The following is a 23,975-nucleotide window of genomic DNA, read 5'->3' on the forward strand; positions in this document are numbered from 1 at the left end:
GTACCTAATCACGTGCGTCACGGGTCGCCCATCATCTGGGTTTGACCTTCCACCCGCCCCCAGGCGCAACAAGGGTGCTTGCACTAACCAGCACACCGCGACAACGTGGGCTCGTCGCACGTCGACACCACCTAGCCGAAACCACCAGGTATTACGCCGCTGTTTGCCTTTTATCACCTGCTTGGTGGACGTTTTGCGGACCACACCTGCTGGGTTGCACTCGTATGCACGATTGTAAGGGAATTCCCTCCATTCCCACTCTGGGAACCAGGCGCCTTCTTCCCCGCTTCTTCCCCGCTTCATCCAGGCACCACACCTCGCCAGTACACCTCAGGGGCGCCCATCCGCCCAGCACCCCTCCTGACTTCCTCATGGCATCCCGCCACGGTTCCTCTGCCACCCATCGCCCCGCCCCTCCCCCATCCCTCCCCCGTCACTCCACGCGCCCCTCCCCCAATAATAATAATAATAATAATAATAATAATAATAATAATAATAATAATAATAATAATAATAATAATAATAATAATAATAATAATAATAATAATAATAATAATAATAATAATAATAATAATAATAATAATAATAATAATAATTACAACGCCGGCCCATAGGGCCTGGCATGGATTAACGGGGCAAGGTGACTAGGGCGAGAGGGCCCGCCCCCCTCACGCTGACACCTCACCACGAAAGAGTCACAACCTCCGAAACTACAACCTCCAAGTCCTAGGCCGCTCTTCAAAGTCCACTACATCCGAGCCTGCACACCTAACATATCGAGCTAGGGAAACGCCGCGTTATAGTAGTGGAGCACTGCCAGTTCGTGCAAACCGAGGAGCCATGGCGCTCCTCCTCGAGCCTTGGATCTTGAGCCTTGTCTTGAACCTTGGACCTCGCCACTAAATCGGACTTCTGCACCACGACCTTTCTAGGTTGCAGCGGGCATAAGCCCGCAATTGCCACTAAGGGCAATTACCTTTCGTTCGTGGGATCACCAATCGGTTTCGCACCAATCTTTCGCCTTTTGCATAATTGGGCTTTTATCCGGATTCGTACCCGGGTCCCTTCTGCCGTAAGGACGAGTCAAATCGCTAACTGAGTTAGTGATCCCCCTCCCCCATCCCTCTCCCGTCACTCCACGCGCCCCTCCCCCATCCCTCCCCCGTCACTCCACGCGCCCCTCTCCCATCCCTCCCCCGTCACTCCACGCGCCCCCCCCCATCCCTCCCCCGTCACTCCACGCGCCCCTCCCCCATCCCTCCCCCGTCACTCCACGCGCCCCTCTCCCATCCCTCCCCCGTCACTCCACACGCCCCTCCCCCATCCCTCCCCCGTCACTCTACGCGCCCCTCCCCCATCCCTCCCCCGTCACTCCACGCGCCACTCCCCCATCCCTCCCCCGTCACTCCATGCTCCCCTCTCATGCCCATCCCACTCACCTCGTGTTACCCATCTGACGTGTGTCCTACGCCCTTCTGGGTACTTCGCCTCCCCCCCTCAGACCATCCCTCCTGCACCCATCGGCCGCCCTTCAAGACACCACTCCCGCTGTGTATCCCGCGCCCCTCTAAAGCAGTGAATGATGGCGGATGGACGGCCTGATGTATTGCAGATGAAGCGGGCCGATTACAATGGACGAACACGTGAAGAACGTCAGCAGAGTTGCTTGATTGAGTCCAGATGTCCCTATGATGAACAACCCTCGCATGAAAGCCCAGCACACTGAATGCAGGCGCGGCTATATTCACCTGGTGTGAAAACATGCTGTGAACGTGTATCATTTGCGCGTATGAGCGTCTGTCTGTGCACCCAACAAGATGTAACAAGATGCTTCCTTTCTGTTGAAGTGGCCCTTAACATCTATCAGCGCATGTGTGCACAATGACACTACGACAGATGCGGCCTAGAATGTGCCCGCAAGTATGTACGCGAAGGCGGTGCCTGCTGCATCAACCGCCCCGTTCAGTGAGAGGCGCTGCAGCTCAGCGTTGGTGGTGTCGGCAAGTGCTGTCCTTGTTGCGCAGCAGCAGCCCCTTCTCGGCGCAAATCGGCATCCAGCTCATGGCTGCACAAGGGAGAGTACATCACACAGGTAAACGCACGGCGAGTGCAAGTGCGAATTTGGAACAAGAAATACTGCACGTGCATGCCGGGAGAGGGGCTACACACGCATGCTGGGGCCGGGAGACGGGCAGCACACCACTTCGCCGCTGCATGCGCTCGGGCTCCGCAATAAAACCCAACCCGCCCGCCAACCCAACCCAGGTACAAGTCCCGCTGCCGCTGGCTACTTACACATATCGGAGAAGATGCCGATCTCGCGGCTGACCACGAGCACGGTCATGCTCAGATAGTCAATGTCGTCCTCACTGAGTGCTTCGTGGTGCTTCATAACCATGAGCTTCTGCGTGCGGTAGGGAGGCAGGAGGGAGAGGTCATGCAGGGAAAGCAGCTTTTGGAGGGAAGAGAGATACGCTTAGAATGCGGATGTTACAGAGGGGACAGTCCGAGCGCCCGAAGACGCCAAGCCATCACATGCTACCAGGGCCCAACTTGGCGCCACCAACCCCGGCTGTGCTGCAAAAGAGAGACGCACACTAGGTAGTTTTGGTGCCGTGAGAAGCCCGTAGCACAATGCAACCGCCTTCACTCGCCTGGAAGATGGTCTCCAGGGGCTCATCCGGAATGCTGCGCGCCGCCGCAGACCTCCGTCTCGACGGCCTGGCCACCGTGGCCCCACGAGCGCCGACCCTGAGCATGCCGGGGGTCGTCAGGGTCGCCAGGGGGCTGGCGGGGGTGTGGGACCGGTGCAGCGCGCCGTTGGGCGCCGGCGTCGTGCCGACCGCCAGGCGCCGCGCCGCGGGAGTGTCGTCGGCCGCCACCGCCATGGGTAGTGCGAGGATGTGGAAGGGTGACGCCGGGATGGTCGGGCCGCACGAAAATGTGGTTGGGGTCGTTGTCAGCGCGGTCGATGTCCTTGTCCGTGACGATAGCGAAGGGTGACAGCGCGTCTGGGCCATTGACGCCAGCGACGTTGCTCATCCCGGTGAAGGGCAAGCCGAGCACATTGTGATGCTGCGTGTCGGGGAAGATCCGGGTAGCGCTGGTGGTCTTGCAGGCGTCTATGAACCCTGCATCACACAGACGGCAGTGGCAGCAGTAGCGAAGTCAGTGAGGCGTCAGAGGGCAAAGTCAAGGCAGGCGGCAATGTCAACGCGCTGAAGGCCGCCAGGCGACAAGCAGGCAACTCTACCTATCATAGCGTGCTGTCAGACTCGCGTCGAGATCTGCAGCTGCATGAATGCCGGGGAGCGCCAAGGCGCAAACAAACGGCCCTGTTCCCAGTCAAAGATTTCAGGTCCCCGCCAAGCTCACCCTTCTCGCCCAGGTCCTTCACGTAATTGCCTGTGCCGCCGACGATGAACACCTGCTCTGTACAGAGGCCAGTCGCCTCTTTGAAGTCAGCGCGTCTCCGGAGATGAAGAACTTGTCGGAAGGCCGCGTGGACACGAGGATGCGGGCATGGCCTATGTAGTGATAAGGGACTTCAAGTGCATACGTCTGTATTTTGGGGGATGGGTTATATCCGGCATATTTTTCTAAACATGCCGCGGACTATAATTGGATGTATAAACCGGTGGGAGGCCGGATATTATCTGGGCCGGATACACCTGGCAACATCCGGCCGCATATATGTGGCCGGATATAACTGGCTGAATATACCTGGCCGGCTATTGCACAAACATCTGGCCCTTAAACCCACGCTCCCTGCAAGTGGATCGTGTGGGTGCGCGTGTTCTCTGATGTGCGTTACATGCACATGCACGTATGTGCCTGTCCCTGACATGGCTGCACGGAGGCTCTAGCGCCTCCAACCAGGGGAGCCCCTGCAGCCCGTGCGACCATCACGCCCAAGGTGGCGGCGCCACGCACTAGTGCAACCCTACAGTATTTGCTATTGGTAACACTGCCACCATGACCGCTACATCAATCCAGCACAGCTCCTAGCACCACAGAGCCATCCTACATCTAGCGCTGTCTGCACAGTGGTTCGGGCGCCGTGGCGGTGTGCCCTGCGAGCACATACACATAGCGCCGGATGTAGAGGCACGTATGCATGATTGCGGTGCTACAAGGGGGGACAACCCGAGCATGCAGTGTGCACCCAGGGGCCATGCGGCATGCACCCTTACATATAGACCCTGCCAACACCCTGTCGCCCACCTTCTGAGCAATACCAACGCCGACTCTGATACATACGTCACGACGATGGATCCTGCACATACGACCAGAAGTGGGGTTCGGTCATGAAACTGCCTCTTGCACCACAACGGGAAAGCACGCCGAGGCGTTTGCCACTGCCAGGATTTGGACAGACCCCTCCCCCAGCGGACTAACTATGGAGACACTCACCTAGCGTAGTATTATTGCCAGTCACTGATTCACACAGCGAGTGTGGGCAAAATTCCTTTCCATCGTCGGCATCCTACGTTACAGCGGAGCTTGATCAGATGCTAACGATCGTAGTGCACTACTTTGTGCACTTACTAGTAGTAGACACGCCGCCGGAAGCGCTTGGTCGTGACGCAGGAAAAGCTTTGACCGCAAGAACCTGAACGCTCCTGCTATATCAGCCAGTACATAGGCTGATGCACCATTGCAGAGCTACTAGATATAGCAGCTTCATAAGCTGCATTATATAATAGTCGTCTCTTCCGCCCAGTGATGTCAAGTCTACTGCTGTATCAACTCATTACAAGCTTACACAAAAGTATAGTGGAGTAGAATTGATAGTTAGTTATGTTTTGGAGGTCTGGCCCTGTCTCTTAATGTCAGCCCATGCAGCGGCAAGACCTACGTACGGCAACCCCTCGCTCGGGCAGTGCCCCCATGTTGTTTCAACCCCAGCTATCGCTCTGCAACGATTCAGCTCAAAGACAGCGATAGCCTGCGATGCACCGGATGATCCCATGGCTATATGCGGTCGCATATAGCCAGGCTCAACTATATCTGGCCGGGCTTTACCCCGCACCAGGTTTAGCCGGCCCGGATGTATCCGGGCACTGCTATAACCGGACCACTTACATCCGGCGCCGGCTTTACTCCGCCGCATATTACCCCGCCGGCTATAATACCCCGGTTATATCTGGGCCGGATAAAGCCCACATATTCTGGGGCCCGGATGATTATCCGGCGCCCCCGGATAAAACCCGCCCGCAAAAATACAGACGTATGGCTTAGCCATGGCTGGTATATCTGGTATATCGCGCCAGAGAGCGTGGTTTGACTGGCGGAGGTCGCGGACGACCAAGTTAACCTGCTCCAGGCCAGTTCGAAGCTGCCGTAAATTGCATGGCTTTCGGTGTATTGTATAACTGGATTCCGGGACACGGAGCGGGCAGCTCTAGAGGCGGGAGGCCCGCGTCGGGGGCCCCATCCGGGCGCCATCGCGGGCCCCATCGGCCGAACAGGCGTTCTTGCGCGCAACGGGGCAATGGGCCAATTGTGAATGTCCATTTGTCCAAAACGTCGTGACACTAATAGCACTACTAGCCACAAGCTCGCCATGCACGCCACACACACACACATTGAATGACCAAACGCCCGCCAGCGTTAGGCCGGAAGCAAGTGCGACCTCCTGCGTGGAGATCTCCAGTGTCGCCTGGCAGGGGGTGCCCCCATCCTCGTGAAGGCGCAATCGGTGTCTGCAGCAGCTGGGGAGCGGCAGCGGTGATGTTACCCAGCTGTGGCGTTTCCACCTGGGATGTCCTGCAGCGGGGCCGCTCCCGGTGGCGCCCAGTAGCGGATTTTCCGTTGCAGTTCCTGAACTTCTTGTCGTGCGGGGAGTCGGGGAGGCAGCAGTTCCTGGCGGCCCTCAGGCGGGTGGACCTTGCCCGACTCGCCCGGGCAGCAGGAGCAGCAACAGCAGCAGCAGCTCGGATGTCGGCAGCCCAACTGACGCCTCGGATGAGGAGGGCGCCGGTGGCGTGGATGACGAGGAGCCAGGCGAGGCGGCCGCCGCGGCGCCCATCACCGCTGCGCAGGCGGAGCCGGCGGGGGGCGGGGAGGCTGGCGGCGCAGCAGCTGCTGGCGGTGGCCGCTGCGGCAGGCGGCGAGCTGCCGCCGCTGCCGGTGCCGCCTGGTGACGAGGCGGCTGCACTAGCGGAGCCGGCGGGGGGCAGGAAGGCAAGTGGCGCAGCAGCAGCAGCAGCAGCAGCAGCAGCAGCAGCAGCAGCAGCAGCAGCAGCAGCAGCAGCAGCAGCAGCAGCAGCAGCAGCAGCAGCAGCAGCAGCAGCAGCAGCAGCAGCAGCAGCAGCAGCTCCTGGCTGTGGCCGCTGTGGCAGGCGGCGGGCTGCCGCCGCTGCCGGTGCCGCCTGGTGACGAGGCGGCTGCACTGGCGGAGCCTGGGGACGGGGCACCTGCTGGCGGTGCAGCGTATGCCCCTGCACTTGCAAGCGGCTGCCGCGCCACTGCCGCCACGGGACGACAGCACGGGGCGGCAGCAGCGGACGCCCCCGGGCCCCCTGTCACTGATGTACATCACCATCGACAAGATCTCCAAGACCAACGAGAGGCATTACAGCAGCATCGGGGTGCCGAAGGTGGGATGCCTGGCGGCGTCACTGCCTCGGGGCTCCGGCGCATCATGATCTTCCTGGTGGCGCTGGGCCTCAGCTCGTCAAGTGTCTTCTTCGGCCTTGGCGGGGCGATGGGCAGGTACTTCAGGGTGGATGGGTCGCGTGCTCACGCGGGGGCGGGTAGTTTGCTGTGTGGGATTGGATAGGTTGATGGGTTGGCAATACGGGTGGGAGGACTTTAGTGATTGACGCTGACCGCTGGCCCCCTTCCCGTTTCCATGCGCAGGGCGCTTATCTTCGCCAAGGGTGCGGTAGGCGTGGGCACGGCGTGGGCTGTGGAGTTGTCGCACGCCACGGCTTTTAACGATGCAGAAGAAGGTGCGCGCGCGTGCTCTCGGGTTGCAGCTCCCTTGCCTCCAAGCAGATACAATGGAACGCACCGCCCCGCGCGTATCACCCCGTCGTTGGCTGTGGTATGAAGGGGATCACAAAACGCTTTCTCCACGTCAATCTGCCCTACCTTCCCCCTCCCACCCAGGGCTCGTGCCGCCAGCGGACATCAGCGACATCTCGAGCTTGGTGGAAGACACCGTGCAGGCCAGACGGAGGGTTCTTAGGGCTCACGTGCAGGATTTCGGCGTGTATGTACAGCTTGCACAGCGGGTGGCGGACAGGACCGGCATCCTCAACTTGCAGCACAACATGGAGCTTGCAGAGGGCGCCAGCTGGGAGCGGGTGCTGCCGCAGCGGGCGCGCACCGAGTTCATGTACAGCTTCTTTGAGGGCATAAACGCAGCTGCGGTGGCCAACGCGGGGAGGATTCTGGGGGCGAACGGGGTGTTCAAGGTGCGAGTCTTTACACTACCTATCCATTCTATTGTGTGTGCCGGTCGCCGACGGGGCCCTTCATCGTTCCTGTCGCAGGCGCTGGTGCTGATGTGCCAGTCAGGTTACTGGAGCAAGCTGGGGCCTGGGCTGCACCCCGAGGAAATCGTCGAGAGCGTGCTGGAGTTCGGCCCGATGGTTCTGGTGCACCGCTTCAGCGTCAAGCAAGAGGGTGGGTGGGCAGGGGGGCGGTGTGGAATCCTGCGTGGCGGACTGGGTGCGGATCAAGTCATCTAAACAATCCGCGCGTGTGCCACGCGCCTGCAGGGAGCACGGCTGCCTACCAGGCGTGGGTCTTCGCCAAATTCTATGGCGAGCCTGGTGCCAAGCCAGAGTCGGCGGAGGTGGACGCGTACCCGGTGGCCAACATGTCCAACGTCTCCGTCGTCGCTGCCTGATGCCGTCAGCGGCTCCCGGAGTCAGACCTGGGCTTCCTCGCGCCGCTGATGGAGCTCTCGGCCAAGACGGCGGCGGCGGAGGGCCTAGGCGGTGCGCTGGCGGAGGGCTCAGGCGGCGCGCCGGCGGAGGGCTCAGGCGGCGCGCTGGCGGAGGGCTCAGGCGGCGCGCCGGCGGAGGTGCTGCCCGAGGAGGCGGCGCCACTGCCGGCAGCGGGCGCCGTGGCTGTGCCGCCCAACGCCCAGCGTTTGGGCATTGCGGCGGCGGCGGCGGAGGGCTCAGGCGGCGCGCCGGCGGAGGTGCTGCCCGAGGAGGCGGCGCCACTGCCGGCAGCGGGCGCCGTGGATGTGCTGGAGGCCTCCGAGTCGACATGGCAGCAGCTTGGCTTCTCCGTCAAGGCCGTCACCAGGTATACGGAGGCGGAAGCCTGCGGCATGGAGCGGGCTGCTTTGGCGGAGGCAGGGAACAAGGGCGCCCGAACGGCTGCTGGTCTAGTCAAGTTCGGGGAGGGAGGGTTCGGCACGGTGACCGCAGGGGTGGTAAACGGCACCTGGGTCGCCATCAAGCGCTACAAGCACCGTCACCAGGCCCCGTCTGACGCAGTCTTCAAGTATGTCTGTGCAAACGTGATGGCCTCGACCTGTGTCAGCCCGTACCTCACGCCCCTGCGTGCTGGGCGCTGTGCACGGTCCCGACGGCGCGGTGACCGGGCTTGTTATACCGGCCGCTCGGCATGATACCCTGCTCGACAACCTGTGCCGCTGCCCAATTGTGGACGTCCTAATGTGCCTGGCGGACGCGGCCGAGGGGTGCGCCTCACTCCACTCGGCTGGGCTCGTGCACCGTGACCTCAAGCCGGAGAACATTATGGTAAGGCGCGGTTAGTCGCAGTGGGGCGGTGCATCTTGTGTTTTCACCACCGACCCTCCCCTCCAAACCAACGCGCGTGCCGCCCCGTCCCTACAGGTGTACAGCAGCGGCGGAGAGGGTGGTGACTTGCTGCTGGGCGCCCTGGCCGATTTCGACTTGATGGTCGCAGCTGGTACCGCTCACAGCCAGGTGCGTGCGCCTGTGTGCGGGCTGGTGTGCGGGCTGGACAGCTGTGACGGTTGTCCGTAGCCTCCAAGACACCCCACCCCCGCCACTCCACTCACAGGCCGGCACTAAGACGTTCCGGCCTCCGGAGGGCGATGGCATCAAGCCCCTCGCGGCCCAGGCCACCCCGTCGCCGGTGTTGCCCAGCCGGGGCGCCCGGGCATGGCGCGGCCCCTTGCATGTGCAGGGCTTTGACGTATTCAGCGTCGGGGCGTGCCTGCCGTACTGCCTCTTCGGCGGCGTGGACAGGGGCATGGAGCACAAGCAGCTGGACATGGCTGTCCGGGACGTGCAGATGTCTAGCAGCAGCGTGAGCGGGAAATTGCGGATGATCGGGCTGGTTAGGCAGCTGCTGTCGGAGAAGTGGGAGCGGAGCGAGGGCTGGAAGCCAGCGGCACCAATCGTCGAGGCGATGCTGCAGTTGGCACGTGACGCCATGTGCCCGGAAGTGGCGTTGCGGCTGCTCGCGGCAGGTTCCGGAGGTGGTGCCCAGATGCGGCATTTTACTAAGCGGCTACGAGAGCTCTTGGAGATGGCGAAGGAAGGCCGTTAGCAGGGCCCTAGGTTGCGGCGCGTGTTTGCATTCTGTGACTTCACGCGTGGGCGTGTGGATGTGTGGGCTTCGTAGCAATAGCCGTAGTGGATTGGGGCTCCTGCGTATGCTGCTGCCTACTTGGTTGAAAAGGGAAGACGTTTGACTGCGTGATGCTGCGATAGATAGGGCTGCGGGTTGAGGTGTGCGTGTGTTGGGCTTTTATCCGGATTCGTACCCGGGTCCCTTCTGCCGTAAGGACGAGTCAAATCGCTAACTGAGTTAGCGATCCAGTGATGTATCTTCTATTTAAGACTACTCTGAGATTCTCCTGACGACCCCAACATGAAGACCGGCTTGCGAGCATCGAATCGTCACCGACTCCACTGGGTCAAGACCCTGAGCTATTCAAGACCTCCAACAAGACCTTCAGCTCACATCTGAGCTCTGTTTGGAAACAACGGACTGCCTATTGAGATTCCGGTTCCATCTTGGTGCTTCGCCAGCCTGACGCTTGGCCTACAGCAGCCAGCTTGTGTTTATATTACGGGAGAAGGCAGCTGAGTGAGACAGCGCCCAAAGAGTACCGTTGCTTGGACTTGTGCTCGGCTTGACACGCTCGTGTCATTGCCCGCAGTCCGCCCCGGCACATTCTCTCTCAGGCATTGCGCGACCCCAGCCCTCCTGGCTCGGCGCCCAAGCCTACAACTATATCCTGACCGCCAACGACGACCCAGTGGATTTATCAAGGCCTGGTTTACTTTGGTGCAATACCTGACATCAATTGCAACGTCGGACATCACCAGCAACATCTGTGTTCAAGCGCATCCCCCTTGCGACGAACGTAACAGCCGCAGGCGTCGTCATATGACTGCCGCTGGGAGAAGCTCCGGTGTAGTCGGGCCCCAAACTCATCGCGCTGCAAAAGGTGTCCGCCCAGCAGGACGTGGCCGGCCCGCGCAGAGTTGGTTTCGCTACCGGGACTTACGACTCATCGACTTCTCTTCTTCGTCGTCAAGTTCAAGCTATTCTGCATTTACAAGCTTGAGTATTTATTGACTACGACTTCTTTTCCTACTACAGACTACAAGTCTATACTTCTGCGGCCTACCTGGCCTAAACTCACACAGGTCCCTTCCTAGCCCCCCGCATGCTAGATTGCATTGTCGGCCTACGTGGACGTTGCACCCTCTCCATGCGGGTCCCACTCCAGGACAAATCGTGTCCCCAGGGAGGCGCCCACGTGACGGCACCCAAAACCCCCTGATAGATAGTCCTTTAAGGATGCCACCACGCCGTCCCTGACTGGTGTGTGAAGGACAGTATATCAGGGGGGTTTCACCGCGTGCCGTCCGGGGGGGTGCGCTTCCCCAGCCAAACCCGCAAGCCGAGGCCAGGAGACGTCGCCCCAAGGATACAAACTCTGCCACTTAATTACATGCTACATGCAATCTACTCGAGCAATAGCGCTTGACGGCAGGCTAAAACGTGCTCGTCGAGGCTCAAGTCACGAAATTGACCGACCAACATCCTGCATACGCGTTGTTTTAGGGCGTCATCGATTGCCATCAACACAGACATCTGCATGAGTGTAATCAGGCTACTATCTGGCCTGATATGGCGTGTCCTGGCGAACGCGACATGTAGATGTTTGAGGTGCCCCGGGGTTACTCTAATGATCTTTTGTGTGGTATTAGATGCTATATGAATGGTAATGGGCTGGGGACACGACCGGCCCCTAGGGCCGTGCGCGAGTTGGACGTTACTGACCAACCTCGCAGCGCCACCTTGCCGGTTCCTAATGCGCACGCTGCCTATTAATTGCTATTCATATTGCTGGGTCCCTTTTATGGGGCCACGCGGCCACACACCGGTGCTCGCGCAGACCCGGACCTCAACTCGGCGACGCGGCGATCTTAAGTGGGGGGCCAAATTCTGTGCGCTGTATTTACACAACTGGGTCCCTCACGGCTGCCCGGACAGCAAATGGCCGCGCTTCCGACACAAACGCCGCGGAGCGCACTCCCGTATGCGGCCCCAGGTACGTCGCGAGCACGCGCAATGCTCCTCGCAACAAAGCTGGGTCCCTCACGCCCGGCGCCCCGGCCCCGGCCCCGGCCCCGGAGGATCGCCCGCGCGGCTAAGTCCGGTTTCTATTATTATTCTTCTTATGATATAGGAATAATAATAATAATAATAATATCTACGCAGGGCACAGGTGCCCGCGTGTCTTAAGGAGGAGTGAGACAAGCTCACGCCACCATCGGAAAACTTGATTTCCCTACCCCGGCTCCCCTGCACGGGGGCCGCCATTGGCGGTCCCCTGGGTGCGCCCTCCCGGGCGGCATCGGGTGTTGGCAATGCCCATCTCTCGCTCTAGCCGGTAGTACAGGTTTGCGGTGCCCCGGAGTGTGGTGACGCTATGCATGTGGAGACGTGTGCAGCAGGCCTTGGCTGCCTGCGGTTTGGCTCCCAGGTCTTTGAGGAGAGTTTCAAGGGTACGGGGGACAGTGCCACCGTGGCCCAGTGTAATAACGTGTTTAGCATCGTAGTGTACCGTCCACCCTGCAGCTCGCATGGCAGTGGCAAGGGCGGCGTGCTGTGCTTGTTTTTGAATGAGCTTCTCGCTGTGGTGCAGGTCAGAGGTGTATCCAACTTCAAGGATGTACACTGGGTAGGCCCCTTTGTTGGCTGGTGGGGATGTCATGAAGCGTTCTGCTTCAGACCGGGGAAGGTTCGGCATAAACAGAATGTCAGGCCGCATCCTGTTGAGGTCTGCAGCGGGCACTTGCGGGCAGAGCCAGGACGGCGGCCGCATGCCCGCACAGTACTCAGGCAGTTCAGCTCGGGAGGTGGCATCCATTATCATGTAGCCACCACCGTTGTGACCATGGTGTAGGCACTCGGCAATCGTCCGCACTGCAGTGTTGTGTTTGGCTATCCTAGCGCCAACGAGTTGGGGGTGCGCGCAGTGGCCGGCAAGGTGACCTGCGGTGCCACGCTCTGGGTCAGATCCGCGGCTGCGCTGGGTGTGGGCACAGAGACCACATTTGTCACTGTCTCGTAGTTTAAACAAAGCCAGCCGGGCCGGGCAGATGAGGCCTCCCTGACGAGCATTCTGTATGAACCGGCGTAGGCCGTGGCTGGCGTCCGAGTTCGTCATGTACGCATTACTGGCGCGTGGGTCAAGGCTGGGTGCTGCCTCGGCCCATTTCTCAGTGTACAGGGTTTTGTTGGCGTATCCACCACGGCAGCTGGGGGCCATTGCCCTGGTGAGGCCCCGGTTTAGGTCCGACACGTAGTGCGTGGCTGTGCTATCGTCGTCCCTGGTGACCGTGAAGGTCGGCCACCAGTGCCGGGCGTGCGGGTCGTTGTCGGCCGGTTCGGATACATCGGCGGGTTTTTCCTGGGTGGCGACGGCAGCCGCCCCTTTATCGGCTTCCTCGTTGCCGTGTAGCCCGGTGTGCGAGATCACTTTAATTAGAGCGGTGGGTGCGCCCCGGGCGTGGCGTGCATGGAGCAATGCCACGATTGAATCCAGGAGGTCCCGATGTTTACTCAGATGCAGTCGCCGAGGCTCGTTAATAGCTCGTTTGATTAGGTACAAGCTTGCAACAGAATCTGATGCAATAGTGAGCTTCTTGGTTGCAAATTCTTTACCTTCGCCACCAAATTCTGCGAGGGCAGCACGAATTGCTGCCAATTCAGCTCTCGTAATAGTGTTAGTGCACCCAGCGCCATTTGGATTCACGTAGACAACGCGAGAATCGCTGAACCAGGCGCAGGCGCCGGCAACCTGGACTTCTTTGCCATTGTCAGTTTTGATTTTGCTTACCGAACCATCTGTCCAGACAGTGCCATTCACGTCGTGGGCCAGAGCATGGTGGGTCTGGAATCGCGCGTTAGGAAAGCGTCGTGCTTCTTCAGCCATGGCGTGTATCGTCTTTGGGTTAGCGTGCTGGTATTTGGCTTGCTTTAGAAGTGAGTTTGGGAGGGCCGGGCAGGTCGGGGCCGTGGCCGTGTGTGTCCACGTGCGCGGGTCGCTGATGTGCGTGGGTGCGTTCGCCCCCCGTTTCAGTGTGTCCACGAGCCGTTTCAGGCGGGGGGCAAAGCACTGGAAACCGGCGGGGTTCCCAACAATGACCAGTCGGAGCCCCTTCTGGCGTTCAGCCTGGGTGTTGGTGCCAAGTCCTGTGTCAAGGCCCGCGGTGCCCGCGGACCAGTTGGCCAGCTCGTGGCAAAGTGGGTGTTGAAGCCACTGCGTGTGGGGGAAGTGGCCGCTTTGGGAAGCGCCAATACAGTAAGGGTTGGTTCCTGTGAGTCACGCATAGCCTCGGCGCATGCGAGGGCCCACATGAGCGCCTTCCGTGCATCGTGGGGGGTAGAGGGGGGGTGGGCATATTGCAAGCCGGTCCATGCGGTCTGGTAGGCATCGTGCAATGCGCCAAAGGCCCCATCAGCAGGGTCTCGTGTCCAGTATTCGTGGGCTGCAGTGGAGGAGTTTAGTGGGGACGCAAACATTTCCCGAATGTGTACTGTTTGTGTGACCCGCAGGCATTGGACAATGGCTGCTACTGTACCTGCCGGCAGCGACACCTGGTGCATTGGCATGGCCTTGTGTTGTGGAACTAATGCGTACGTAGACCAGAGCGGAAGGCGGAGTGGGCTTGCAGGCGGCACGAGAGTAGGCAGTCAGTAGCGCAAGTTGCGAATTCACATGTTACCTCGTAACCGACGGTAAACGCTGTGGACGGTCGCGCCCATGGCTGGCTGACGGGAGGTGGCTGCTGTATTGGGATGGCTGGGCTGGACGACGCCGGCCGGGCTGGCGTTGGGACTACCAGAAAGGATGCGCCCAAAACCAACCTGGAGAACACCAGCGCCACCATTAGTAGGGAAACAAAAGGCGGAAGCCAGCGTGTCGGACAGACCTGGACTGGGCTACATAGGCTGGGCACTTGCAGCACGCCCGCCGGCCTGACTGCGTGCCAGCTTACTGGTTATGCTGGTGGCCAATCACCGGATCGCTAACTCAGTTAGCGATTTGACTCGTCCTTACGGCAGAAGGGACCCGGGTACAAATCCGGATAAAAGCCCAATTACGCAAAAGGCGAAAGATTGGTGCGAAACCGATTGGTGATCCCACGAACAATAGGTAATTGCCCTTAGTGGCAATTGTGGGCTTACGCCCGCTGCAACCTAGAAAGGTCGTGGTGCAGAAGTCCGATTTAGTGGCGAGGTCCAAGGTTCAAGACAAGTTCAAGATCCAAGGCTCGAGGAGGAGCGCCATGGCTCCTCGGTTTGCACGAACTGGCAGTGCTCCACTACTATAACGCGGCGTTTCCCTAGCTCGATATGCTAGGTGTGCAGGCTTGGATGTAGTGGACTTTGAAGAGCGGCCTAGGACTTGGCGGTTGTAGTTTCGGAGGTTGTGACTCTTTCGTGGTGAGGCGTCAGCGTGAGGGGGGCGGGCCCTCTCGCCCTAGTCACCTTGCCCCGTTAATCCATGCCAGGCCCTATGGGCCGGCGTTGTAATTATTATTATTATTATTATGCTGGTGGCCAATGAAGAGCGCGAGTGAGCTGCTGGTTTGTTTGACTTGTAGCGATGGCAATGCATCACCAGCGTCAAGTCATGCCAGGACTTCCAGCCAGCCAGCAACTCGTCGGTACAGTAACTCCGGCGTTCGACCAGCCGCGCACTCTTGCCCTTGCCGCTGCCAATTGTTTGCCATTTGTTGGGTATGGGAATCAGCTGCACCCTACAGGACTGTGCCAACTTGCCTTACCACTGTCCCATCACACACCAGCGTCAAGTTGTTCGCCCGGTAAGATGATGTTGACTCCGCCTTTCTACCGCGTGCGTGTCCGCCAGGGGTGGAAGAGCTGACTGCTGCGAGTCAGACACTCGTACAAGACAGCAGGGCGAAAGGGGAAGGAGGAGCCGCCCCGCTTGCAAGGGCGAGATCGAATGCTATGTGTGCGCATGCAAACAACCAGGGCATGCATGCCAGTCAGTCCCAGCCTAGCCGCCGTTGCCTGGTTATTACGTTGGTGTCAGCCGCCGTAAACGTGTGGTCGACACCATCAGCAGAACAAACGTCAAACAGGATGGCATCGCTTGCATTCCTCAAGCGGGGGAGACCAAAGCAGCAGAGAGGTGTGGGGCAACCGGACAAGTGACTGTGCAGGATGCATGTGGGCGTTACTGGGGCAGGTCCAGGTCTGGGCGGGGTCCCGTGCACGGTGCGTCCCCACCCATTCGCCGCAACCAGAGTGATTCCTAAACATAGCTTCTAGCCACAAGCATGTCGGGCTCCCCGGGGGGTCGGACCGGAGCCAGGAGTGGGGAAGGCCCGGCGGGTGACTGCTCTCTGTACACGGCACGCGCCGTGTCCGATGTACAGTGCCGGCCTTGGCCCTGTGTAGCCCAGACTCCAAGGCGATGCGCTGAGTGCGCTATTCATATGCATATAAGCACGACCGCGGCAGCTGCCCCTGGCAAACAGCAACACCCGAGGTGCTGTGCTCCATTTTATGGTCACCCTGGAATTGCCAAACCCGCTCGCTCGCTTGCAACATAATGGGGCAACGCCGGCACTTCCGTGCGGGCAAGGCTAACATAATATGGCCCTGCGCTTTCGGGCGCTGCGCTGGTGCCTTGTGCACGAGGAAAAGAGGCACATGCAGGTTGGGAACGCACGCCAAGCACCTGAGGAACCCTGCTGTAGCGCCAGTCATATCCAGGTACCAGCACTAACCGGCGGAACCCCAGGGCCATGTCTGCGGGTACTGACAATTGTGCCTGCGCGCATCGAAGGTGGATGGGTCGCGAGCGGGGCACATGGTGCAACACCGGCGCCCGAGACTCTACAGTGGCTAGTCTATCCGTTGTTGACATGGCCAGCGCCCTTCTTCTTTACAGCCGTAAGGCGGCGTTGATGTACACTCATATGCGTGAATGGTTAGTCCAAGCTGTGTGGCGATAAGTAGCTGCACCTCATCCTCTGCGTTCTTAATTTCGTGTACTAGAAAGCAGGCAAGCCTCATTTGTTGAGTACAGGCGAAGAGAGGCGGCCGAAGGCGCGGAGTTTAGCGCCCCACCCTCCTGGACCGCTTTGGGTGTTGGGACTGATTTATTTTTATAGGCATTAGTCAATATGCGCAGTGTGGCTACGTCTGCGTGCACAACTTGGCGAGTTGACGAAGATGGGTGCGCATCCCCCGGCCGGTGGACGCGCGACCACTTTCTGTTAGACACCCGAAAAGCCCGAACTTCTGCGACAGGTACTCTAAACTAACAACAGACTATTGATATCAACCATGCGCCAAGTGACAGCAGTGGCCGGGGGGTTCATTGCTGCGTCGGTCGACACAGCCAGCTGCTCAGATGCGCTGCTATGCTCAGGAAGCAAACATTGAATGCAATTACATCTCTAAAGTAGTTTACAGCTCAGGAAACGCGGCGGTTTCAGCGACTGCTGCGGGGTTACTGGGGGGTTCAGGGGCAAGGTGCGGGGCCGGCCCCACGAGCCCACAGGCCTCGCCCCAGACTTCTCACCCCTGTGTTCCCACGTAATAAACACCACCGGAAGCCGCGGCAAGGATCCTCAGGGAGCGCTGGCTATCCCGGCCAGGCCGGCGTGTGGCACACAGAGCATTGCCACCCGGCAACGACGAAGGGCTTGGTTCCGCACTCCAGCCTGAAGAGGTGAGCATGCTGGGAGCGCTGTACCTTGTGCACGCGCCTTCTGAGCTCAGCCGTGGGGGCACTAATTGGCGCTGACTGCTGATCTGGCCCCTGCTGTATTGCAGCAAGGAGCGGAGGGAGATGCGCCTGGCCGTCGTGAAGCAGTGGGCTACTCTTCCCCACGTGCTGCTGGGTGCCCCGACAACACCAAGGGAACGTGAGTACAAGGGTGGGGTGCGGGAACGGGGAAGGGGCAGAGGGAGATGATGTTGATAGCAGGGGTACGCGTGCATTGTGAAGGCAGCGATCTGCGGCGTTGCCCACCCCAAGTGGCCTGGAGGGGGCGTCCAGGCCGGTTCCCGCCAGGGGGACAGGGGAAGGGCAGCCGTCTCTTTACTTCGTTCGTGGCGGAACGTGTCTGATGCGGTTTAACTGGGTTTAACTACGCCAACCGCCTGCAATGTAGGGAGGACGGCGTGTGCGGCCCCAGCGCTCGTATCTTGCACCTGGAGCCCTGCTGCACAGCCAGCGGTGTGGTGCTTGACGGCAACGGCCTGGTGGAGAGCATCGTCTACGAGGACAAGGTGGCTGCGAAGCCCCTGCCGGAGGTAACCGATAGCAACGGTATCGGCAGGGCCTTGTGTTCGGCTGACCTGGACCCCCAGTCCACCGACCGATTGAGGGTGTTCGACGAGATAAAGCGCCTGTCGGGCGACGCCATCAAGCTGTACGCTAGCATCGCCGGCCTGAGGGTGACGGCCGGCAACGATATGTGTCGGCCGCGCAAGCCAGGTGAGACGCCGGCGCAAGCGTATGCGACCATCGCGCGCGAGTCGCCGGTGTGGTGGGCTGACCTCGAGCGCCAGCTGCCGTGGCGGATGCTGGACCTGACTGGGCAGCACGCTATCGTTCGCGCGACAAAGGCGGTGGGCAGCACCGCAGAGGCCGCGTGGGTGGGCGCAGTCGGCCAGGTGCGTTTACTTATGGGGCGGGGTGGACGGCGCAATGTTTGGGCACATAGGGGAAATGCGGGGGAGCTGAATGTCCGGTGCATGTGCGGTGGGGCCTGAAGTGTAACAACCAACTGCTGTGTAGGTCCCTTCAGCATCATCCACGCCGGGACTGGCAAGCTGGAGGGCGGCCATTTCTGCATGCCAGGGTTTGGACTCAAGGTACGTGGGTACTGACGCTACGTAAGTGATGCTTCAACACCTGCTGGCAGCCGCTAAGCGCATGCTGTGCAATTGCTATCCAGGTCCTGCCCACTGACCTCACCATCGTGGTCCTGAAGTGAACGACCTGGACGCCAGGACCGGCGCGGCGGCGGGCCCTCTGCAAACTGGTGTGTTTGCGGAGTTCGGCACGCCGCCTGCCAGGTTCGGATACTCGCACTTTGTGCGGATGCCTGCGCTAGACCGTGTCGCCCAAATGGTCAAGGCGATGGGCAGCCTGGGGGAGGTGACCAGGCAGCAAGTCGGGGGGCTGCGGATGATCCAGGAGGCAAAGGAGTCCGGCAGCAACAGTGCTGCCAAAAAGGCCGTACATGCGCTGAAAGATATGGTGCAGGGCCTAGGGGCTCCTGAAGTACGCGGGGGTAGCGTGGCATCGGTTGCTAGGTGGAGCAAGGAGGATCCCTGGTACGAGGCAGTGTGCAAGTACCTGGGCTGGAGTACCGAGGGGCAGCAGGTGCAGGAACCGGCGGTGGGCAAACGCCGCGAAGGGGACTAGACTGCTGGAGACTTAGTATGTGACGCGGGTGCGAGGGAGTGCTCAAGGTAGTGCCTGCCGCCAGAGGGCTTCTAGTAGCGCCCAGCGGCGTGTGCGGTGGCGTCATGCGTGCACAAGCTTAGAAGCGCAATAGCCAGGCGTACATACGTGGTGGATCGGGGCTCCTGCGTATGCTGCTGTCTACTTGGTTGGAAAGGGAAGACGTTGCTTGACTACTGTGTATGTGGTGCTGCGATAGATTGGGCTGCGGGTTGAGGTGTGCGTGTGGCTGGTCATGAAGTTGCCAGGCTATGGTTGCTGGCGGGGGATTAGTAGGGAAACGAAAGGCGGAAGCCAGCGTGTCGGACAGACCTGGACTGGGCTACATAGGCTGGGCACTTGCAGCACGCCCGCCGGCCTGACTGCGTGCCAGCTTACTGGTTATGCTGGTGGCCAATGAAGAGCGCGAGTGAGCTGCTGGTTTGTTTGACTTGTACCGATGGCAATGCACCACCAGCGTCAAGTTGTTCGCCCGGTAAGATGATGTTGACTCCGCCTATCTACCGCGTGCGTGTCCGCCAGGGGTGGAACTGTGGAAGAGCTGACTGCTGCGAGTCAGACACTCAAACAGGATGGCATCGCTTGCATTCCTCAAGCGGGGGAGACCAAAGCAGCAGACAGGTGTGGGGCAACCGGACAAGTGACTGTGCAGGATGCATGTGGGTGTTGCTGGGGCAGGTCCAGGTCTGGGCGGATTCCGTGCACGGTGCGTCCCCACCCATTCGCCGCAACCAGAGTGATTCCTAAACATAGCTTCTAGCCACAAGCATGTCGGGCTCCCCGGGGGGTCGGACCGGAGCCAGGAGTGGGGAAGGCCCGGCGGGTGACTGCTCTCTGTACACGGCACGCGCCGTGCCCTGTGTACAGTGCCGGCCTTGGCCCTGTGTAGCCCAGACTCCAAGGCGATGCGCTGAGTGCGTTATTCATATGCATATAAGCACGACCGTGGCAGCTGCCCCTGGCAAACAGCAGCACCCGAGGTGCTGTGCTCCATGTTATGGTCACCCTGGAATTGCCAAACCCGCTCGCTCGCTTGCAACATATTGGGGCAACGCCGGCGCTTCCGTGCGGGCAAGGCTAACATAATATGGCCCTGCGCTTTCGGGCGCTGCGCTGGTGCCTTGTGCACGAGGAAAAGAGGCACATACAGGCTGCGATGACACGTAGCCAGTACGGCATGAAGTACCTATCACCGCGATCCACGTCACCAGTATCTGCTGCAACAACCAGGCGCTGCGCCGTCCCCATTGAAAGGGCAGACGGCGGCAACGCATACCAGGACAGGGTAGCGGGTAGGTCGTCGTCAGAGGAGTGCACGTACGCTGCATCCGGCACAGCACCTGTAACCTTATACAGCCGACCTTCCAATACCTCTTCTGCTTCCCGCACATTCACGATAGCCAGCCGCACCGGTTGCCTCCCATTCAACCGCCGTTGCGTCTGTGGACCAAGCCCATCCCCCGCGGCCGACACCAAGTCCGCAGTACACGGCAGCTTAACGTAGAAGCGCACACGGCATACATACGGCTGCTGAACACTGCGATTCACGCCATCCACCTTCTTCGCCACTGTGTACTTGATGAGCATATAGTAAGACACGCATGTGCGACAACTGGCGCTAGACAGGACCTCCTCATTCACCTCGGCTCGGCAGAACACGTGTGCCACTGGCCACCGCACACTGGCCGCAGCAGCAGCTCCAGAAGCAGCGGTGTCCCCGCCAAGCACGCGCTTCACAACCATTTCATCCAGCCTCTTGACGGTTCACCCTGCATGCATGCATACGTAGTACACCAACAGACGTGTCAATGCCCCGCTCCCCCCACTTTCTCCCCGCACCCACCCCACCCGCCGCCCGCTGGACATGGACACCACAACCTGTCCGCCAACTGCACTCCCCCATACGCCCGCCCCCCCCTAAACATCCGCGCGTACCTTGCGGGTTAACCGTCCTCGTGACGTAGCGTGCAAAGTGAGGGCAGTTCTCAAACCGCGGTGTGTTGTGTAATGCGGCCCGCAGCCCTGCGAGATCGGACTGGGATAGTGTGCGCACCGACCGCCCATTCCCAATCAAGACCAGGCAGGCCATCATCTCCCTTGTCAGAAGCAAGGGGGCGGCTACCCCCTTCGGAGTCGCCCGGGCCGTCTGACAGGTCTGAGCTGGTGAGCCCCCCATAATCAGAGGCCGCCGCTGCCGAGTGTTGCTGCTGCTGGGCGAGCGGGGGCGGCGAGGGGGGGGGGGGGTGGAGGTGGCGGAGGGCGCGGGAGGTGTGGAGGTGACAGCAGCTGCGCCGTGCTGAGGCGCGGCACGTATGACGGAGGTTGCAGAGGTGTTGGCTGCGGCGGTGGCGGATGCTGGGGAGGCAATGGAGGCTGGGCTGGGCACGACTGATGTGGGCACAGCGGGGACGGCGGAGGGAGGGGTAGCCGTAGCAGGGGTGGCGGAGACACTGCCGGAGGCGGGGGAAGCTGCAGCTGCTGCAGCATCGCCATGCGGTAAAGCGACCGCGTGGCAGGAGGTCGCGGCGGGGGTGGCAGTAGGGTGGCGCCAGCATGGGACCTGCTGCTGCTGCTGGCTGCTGTCGCTCGGACGTAACCTGCTGCTGCACGCGCACCGCCACAGCCGCTGCCGCCACCATTGGCGGCGGTCTTCCCGCCGACGGCGACGAACACAGCATATAGCATCCCACATCCCAAAGCCAAAAGGCAGCCGCCAGCAGCAGGTTGCAAGCCGTGGCCAGCCGCCGCCGCCAGCAGCCTTGCAGAGCCACGAAGCGGGAAGCCATGCCACCCTTCGCCTGCTGAGTGAGCGAGCACGCAGGTACATACACTTCAGGACATGTACGCATGGGCAACCAGCACGTGCAAACGAAAGCTACATGGAACTACCTGCAAGCGCCCGTTTTAGCCTCACCTCGGTGTCGGATGCATCTGAAGCCGACACAGCTGGGGCCGGCTCAGCAACGCCTGCAACTACTGGCTCGGCAGCACCTGCAGCCGGCAGCATCTCCTTCTCCTCCTTCTCCTCCTTCTCCTTCTCCTCCTTCTCCTGCCGCAGCTCCGCTACTCAACGCTCAGCACACAGCCTCCGCGTCGAGGCGCGTGCCGTACTGCAGGTGGGTTCAAGGAGAGGGTCAGAGCACGGAGTAGAACGCGTTAGCCCAGCTCCCCCCCAAAAGGGGGCAGGCTCTCCACAACATGTCCACGTGCGTGTCAACCCGCCCCGCCCCGCCCCGCCCCGCCCCGCCCCGCCCCGCCCCGTTCCTCCCTCGTGCAGCAGGCATGCCCAACTCGCCCTGCCCTGCCCAACTCACCAGGCTCGCCGCGCCCGAGGACCGGACGAGTGCCGTGACAAGCCCTCTACTGTGCTCCTGGTCTGAGCCTTTCATCTCCACATAGCCTCCGCTCTCCAGCTTGTGATTTGCCGCGCGCGAAGCGGTCCCGGGTGGCAAATTTCATGGAGCCGACCTGGAGGTCCGACACGAGGATTGTGAAATGTAATTGTGGACATTCGTGCAGCTAATAGTGAAGACTACTGGGATTAGTAAAGACGCGGGTTCTTGCTTACCGGGCGAGGGTATAGACACCAGCCCGCAGCCCCTGTTCCACGTGCCACTGCTCTCGCTGCTCAGCTACAAGGAGAGCGTAGTTTTTTGGATCAACGAAAGTTCGCGGCCTTGCTGCCTCAGGCGGCCCCTCTGTCTCTTCCGTCGATGCGTCCGTCGAAGAGCAGAGACCTCTCCGAAGCGAGCGACTAGTGTGTGTTACTATCTTGCACATCATTCTACCTAACCAGAGCGGCTCTGGAGAACAGTAAGCTCAGGTTCGGCGCTATGATTAGCTTAGCCAATCGCTGCTCCATCCCCCATCCCCCCCTCGCTGTCAATCCGCCCTTACAAGCCCCACAGGCTACCCATGCCTTGTAAAGACACATACACACACACACACAACACACAAACACACACACACACACGTGCCGTGCAGGCTGGTAGACATGCCCCTATCCACCCTTCCTCCCCCCCTCACTGTCAATTCGCCCTGACAAGCCCCCACAGGCTACCCATGCCTTGTACAGACACACGAACGTGCCGCGCAGGCTGGTAGACATGCCGCCCTTCAACCCTTTCTCCCCTCCTCGCTGCTAATTTGCCCTCACAGGCCCCCAAAGGCTACCCATGCCCTGTACAGACACATGAAAGAACCGTGTAGACTGGTACACATGCCCCCCTCCATCCCCCCTCCCCCCCTCGCTGTCAATCCGCCCTCACAAGCCCCACAGGCTACCCATGCCTTGCAAAGACACATACGCACACACTCAAACACACACACACACAACACACAAACACACACACACACACACATTACACAAAAACACACACACACGTGCCGTCCAGGCTGGTAGACATGCCCCTATTCACCCCCCCCCCTCACTGTCAATTTGCCCTGACAAGCCCCCACAGGCTACCCATGCCCTGTACAGACACACGAACGTGCCGCGCAGGCTGGTAGACATGCCCCCCTTCAACCCTTTCTCCCCTCCTCGCTGCTAATTCGCCCTCACAGGCCCCCAAAGGCTACCCATGCCCTGTACAGACACACGAAAGAACCGTGTAGACTGGTACACATGCCCCTCTCCATCCCCCCTCCCCCCCTCGCTGTCAATCCGCCCTCACAAGCCCCACAGGCATACCCATGCCTTGTAAAGACACATACACACACACACACACACAAACACACAAACACACACACACACACACACACACGTGCCGTGCAGGCTGGTAGACACGCCCCTATCCACCCTTCCTCCCCCCCTCACTGTCAAATCGCCCTGACAAGGCCCCACAGGCTACCCATGCCTTGTAAAGACACATACGCTTACACACAAACACACACACACACACACACAACACACACACACTCACACAACACACACACACACACACACACACACACACACACACACACACACACACACGTGCCGTGCATGCTGGTAGACATGCCCCACACCACCCCTTCCCTCCCCCTCTCGCTG

The 23,975-nt window shown here is 60.3% G+C and overlaps 5 protein-coding genes across 5 annotated transcripts; 2 read left to right on the forward strand and 3 right to left on the reverse strand.

The window, feature by feature from the left end:
- Nucleotides 1–583: 583 nt before the first annotated feature.
- CHLRE_22g753747v5 (uncharacterized protein) lies at nt 584–3,596 on the reverse strand. The gene is made up of 3 exons (XM_043072914.1): nt 2,655–3,596; nt 2,296–2,404; nt 584–2,065 (listed from the first exon to the last, which is right to left on the reverse strand). The coding sequence occupies exons 1-3, from the start codon at nt 2,886–2,888 to the stop codon at nt 1,983–1,985; spliced, it is 426 nt and encodes a 141-aa protein (XP_042914157.1). The 5' UTR covers nt 2,889–3,596; the 3' UTR covers nt 584–1,982.
- Nucleotides 2,502–3,596, reverse strand: CHLRE_22g753797v5 (uncharacterized protein). Its single transcript, XM_043072915.1, has one exon. The coding sequence runs from the start codon at nt 3,040–3,042 to the stop codon at nt 2,677–2,679; it is 366 nt and encodes a 121-aa protein (XP_042914156.1). The 5' UTR covers nt 3,043–3,596; the 3' UTR covers nt 2,502–2,676.
- Nucleotides 3,597–5,146: 1,550 nt separating this feature from the next.
- On the forward strand, nt 5,147–9,768 carry CHLRE_22g753847v5 (uncharacterized protein). The gene is made up of 11 exons (XM_043072916.1): nt 5,147–5,505; nt 5,915–6,006; nt 6,183–6,717; nt 6,865–6,956; nt 7,117–7,424; nt 7,503–7,635; nt 7,731–7,807; nt 7,871–8,473; nt 8,667–8,729; nt 8,826–8,918; nt 9,016–9,768. The coding sequence occupies exons 1-11, from the start codon at nt 5,495–5,497 to the stop codon at nt 9,505–9,507; spliced, it is 2,499 nt and encodes an 832-aa protein (XP_042914158.1). The 5' UTR covers nt 5,147–5,494; the 3' UTR covers nt 9,508–9,768.
- Nucleotides 9,769–16,776: 7,008 nt separating this feature from the next.
- Nucleotides 16,777–19,391, forward strand: CHLRE_22g753897v5 (uncharacterized protein). Its single transcript, XM_043072917.1, has 3 exons — nt 16,777–16,998; nt 17,302–17,393; nt 17,702–19,391. The coding sequence occupies exons 2-3, from the start codon at nt 17,318–17,320 to the stop codon at nt 18,244–18,246; spliced, it is 621 nt and encodes a 206-aa protein (XP_042914159.1). The 5' UTR covers nt 16,777–16,998; nt 17,302–17,317; the 3' UTR covers nt 18,247–19,391.
- A 379-nt stretch (nt 19,392–19,770) lies between these two features.
- On the reverse strand, nt 19,771–22,726 carry CHLRE_22g753947v5 (uncharacterized protein). Its single transcript, XM_043072918.1, has 3 exons — nt 22,258–22,726; nt 21,858–21,992; nt 19,771–21,153 (listed from the first exon to the last, which is right to left on the reverse strand). Exons 1-3 carry the CDS (start codon nt 22,330–22,332, stop codon nt 20,929–20,931), a joined length of 435 nt encoding a protein of 144 aa, XP_042914160.1. The 5' UTR covers nt 22,333–22,726; the 3' UTR covers nt 19,771–20,928.
- Nucleotides 22,727–23,975: the final 1,249 nt, after the last annotated feature.

This window comes from Chlamydomonas reinhardtii (genome assembly GCF_000002595.2).
Source record: "Chlamydomonas reinhardtii strain CC-503 cw92 mt+ unplaced genomic scaffold scaffold_22, whole genome shotgun sequence".
NCBI classification, from domain to species: domain Eukaryota; kingdom Viridiplantae; phylum Chlorophyta; class Chlorophyceae; order Chlamydomonadales; family Chlamydomonadaceae; genus Chlamydomonas; species Chlamydomonas reinhardtii.

Excerpts from the sequence above, each read along its gene's own strand:
- CHLRE_22g753947v5 (XM_043072918.1), bottom strand. The coding sequence starts at position 22,332 with ATGAAAGGCTCAGACCAGGAGCACAGTAGAGGGCTTGTCACGGCACTC. Across the intron at positions 21,993-22,257 it reads CCTCGGGCGCGGCGAGCCTG|GAGAAGGAGGAGAAGGAGAA; the intron begins GTGAGTTGGGCA and ends GAGCTGCGGCAG. Across the intron at positions 21,154-21,857 it reads CAGATGCATCCGACACCGAG|CAGCAGCAACACTCGGCAGC; the intron begins GTGAGGCTAAAA and ends CCGCTCGCCCAG.
- CHLRE_22g753897v5 (XM_043072917.1), top strand. The coding sequence starts at position 17,318 with ATGCGCCTGGCCGTCGTGAAGCAGTGGGCTACTCTTCCCCACGTGCTG. Across the intron at positions 17,394-17,701 it reads CCCGACAACACCAAGGGAAC|CCAGCGGTGTGGTGCTTGAC; the intron begins GTGAGTACAAGG and ends CCTGCTGCACAG.
- CHLRE_22g753847v5 (XM_043072916.1), top strand. Across the intron at positions 6,007-6,182 it reads CGTGGATGACGAGGAGCCAG|GAAGGCAAGTGGCGCAGCAG; the intron begins GCGAGGCGGCCG and ends GGCGGGGGGCAG. Across the intron at positions 8,919-9,015 it reads CTGGTACCGCTCACAGCCAG|GCCGGCACTAAGACGTTCCG; the intron begins GTGCGTGCGCCT and ends CTCCACTCACAG.
- CHLRE_22g753797v5 (XM_043072915.1), bottom strand. The coding sequence starts at position 3,042 with ATGAGCAACGTCGCTGGCGTCAATGGCCCAGACGCGCTGTCACCCTTC.
- CHLRE_22g753747v5 (XM_043072914.1), bottom strand. The coding sequence starts at position 2,888 with ATGGCGGTGGCGGCCGACGACACTCCCGCGGCGCGGCGCCTGGCGGTC. Across the intron at positions 2,405-2,654 it reads CCCTGGAGACCATCTTCCAG|AAGCTCATGGTTATGAAGCA; the intron begins GCGAGTGAAGGC and ends TACCGCACGCAG. Across the intron at positions 2,066-2,295 it reads CGGCATCTTCTCCGATATGT|CCATGAGCTGGATGCCGATT; the intron begins GTAAGTAGCCAG and ends TCCCTTGTGCAG.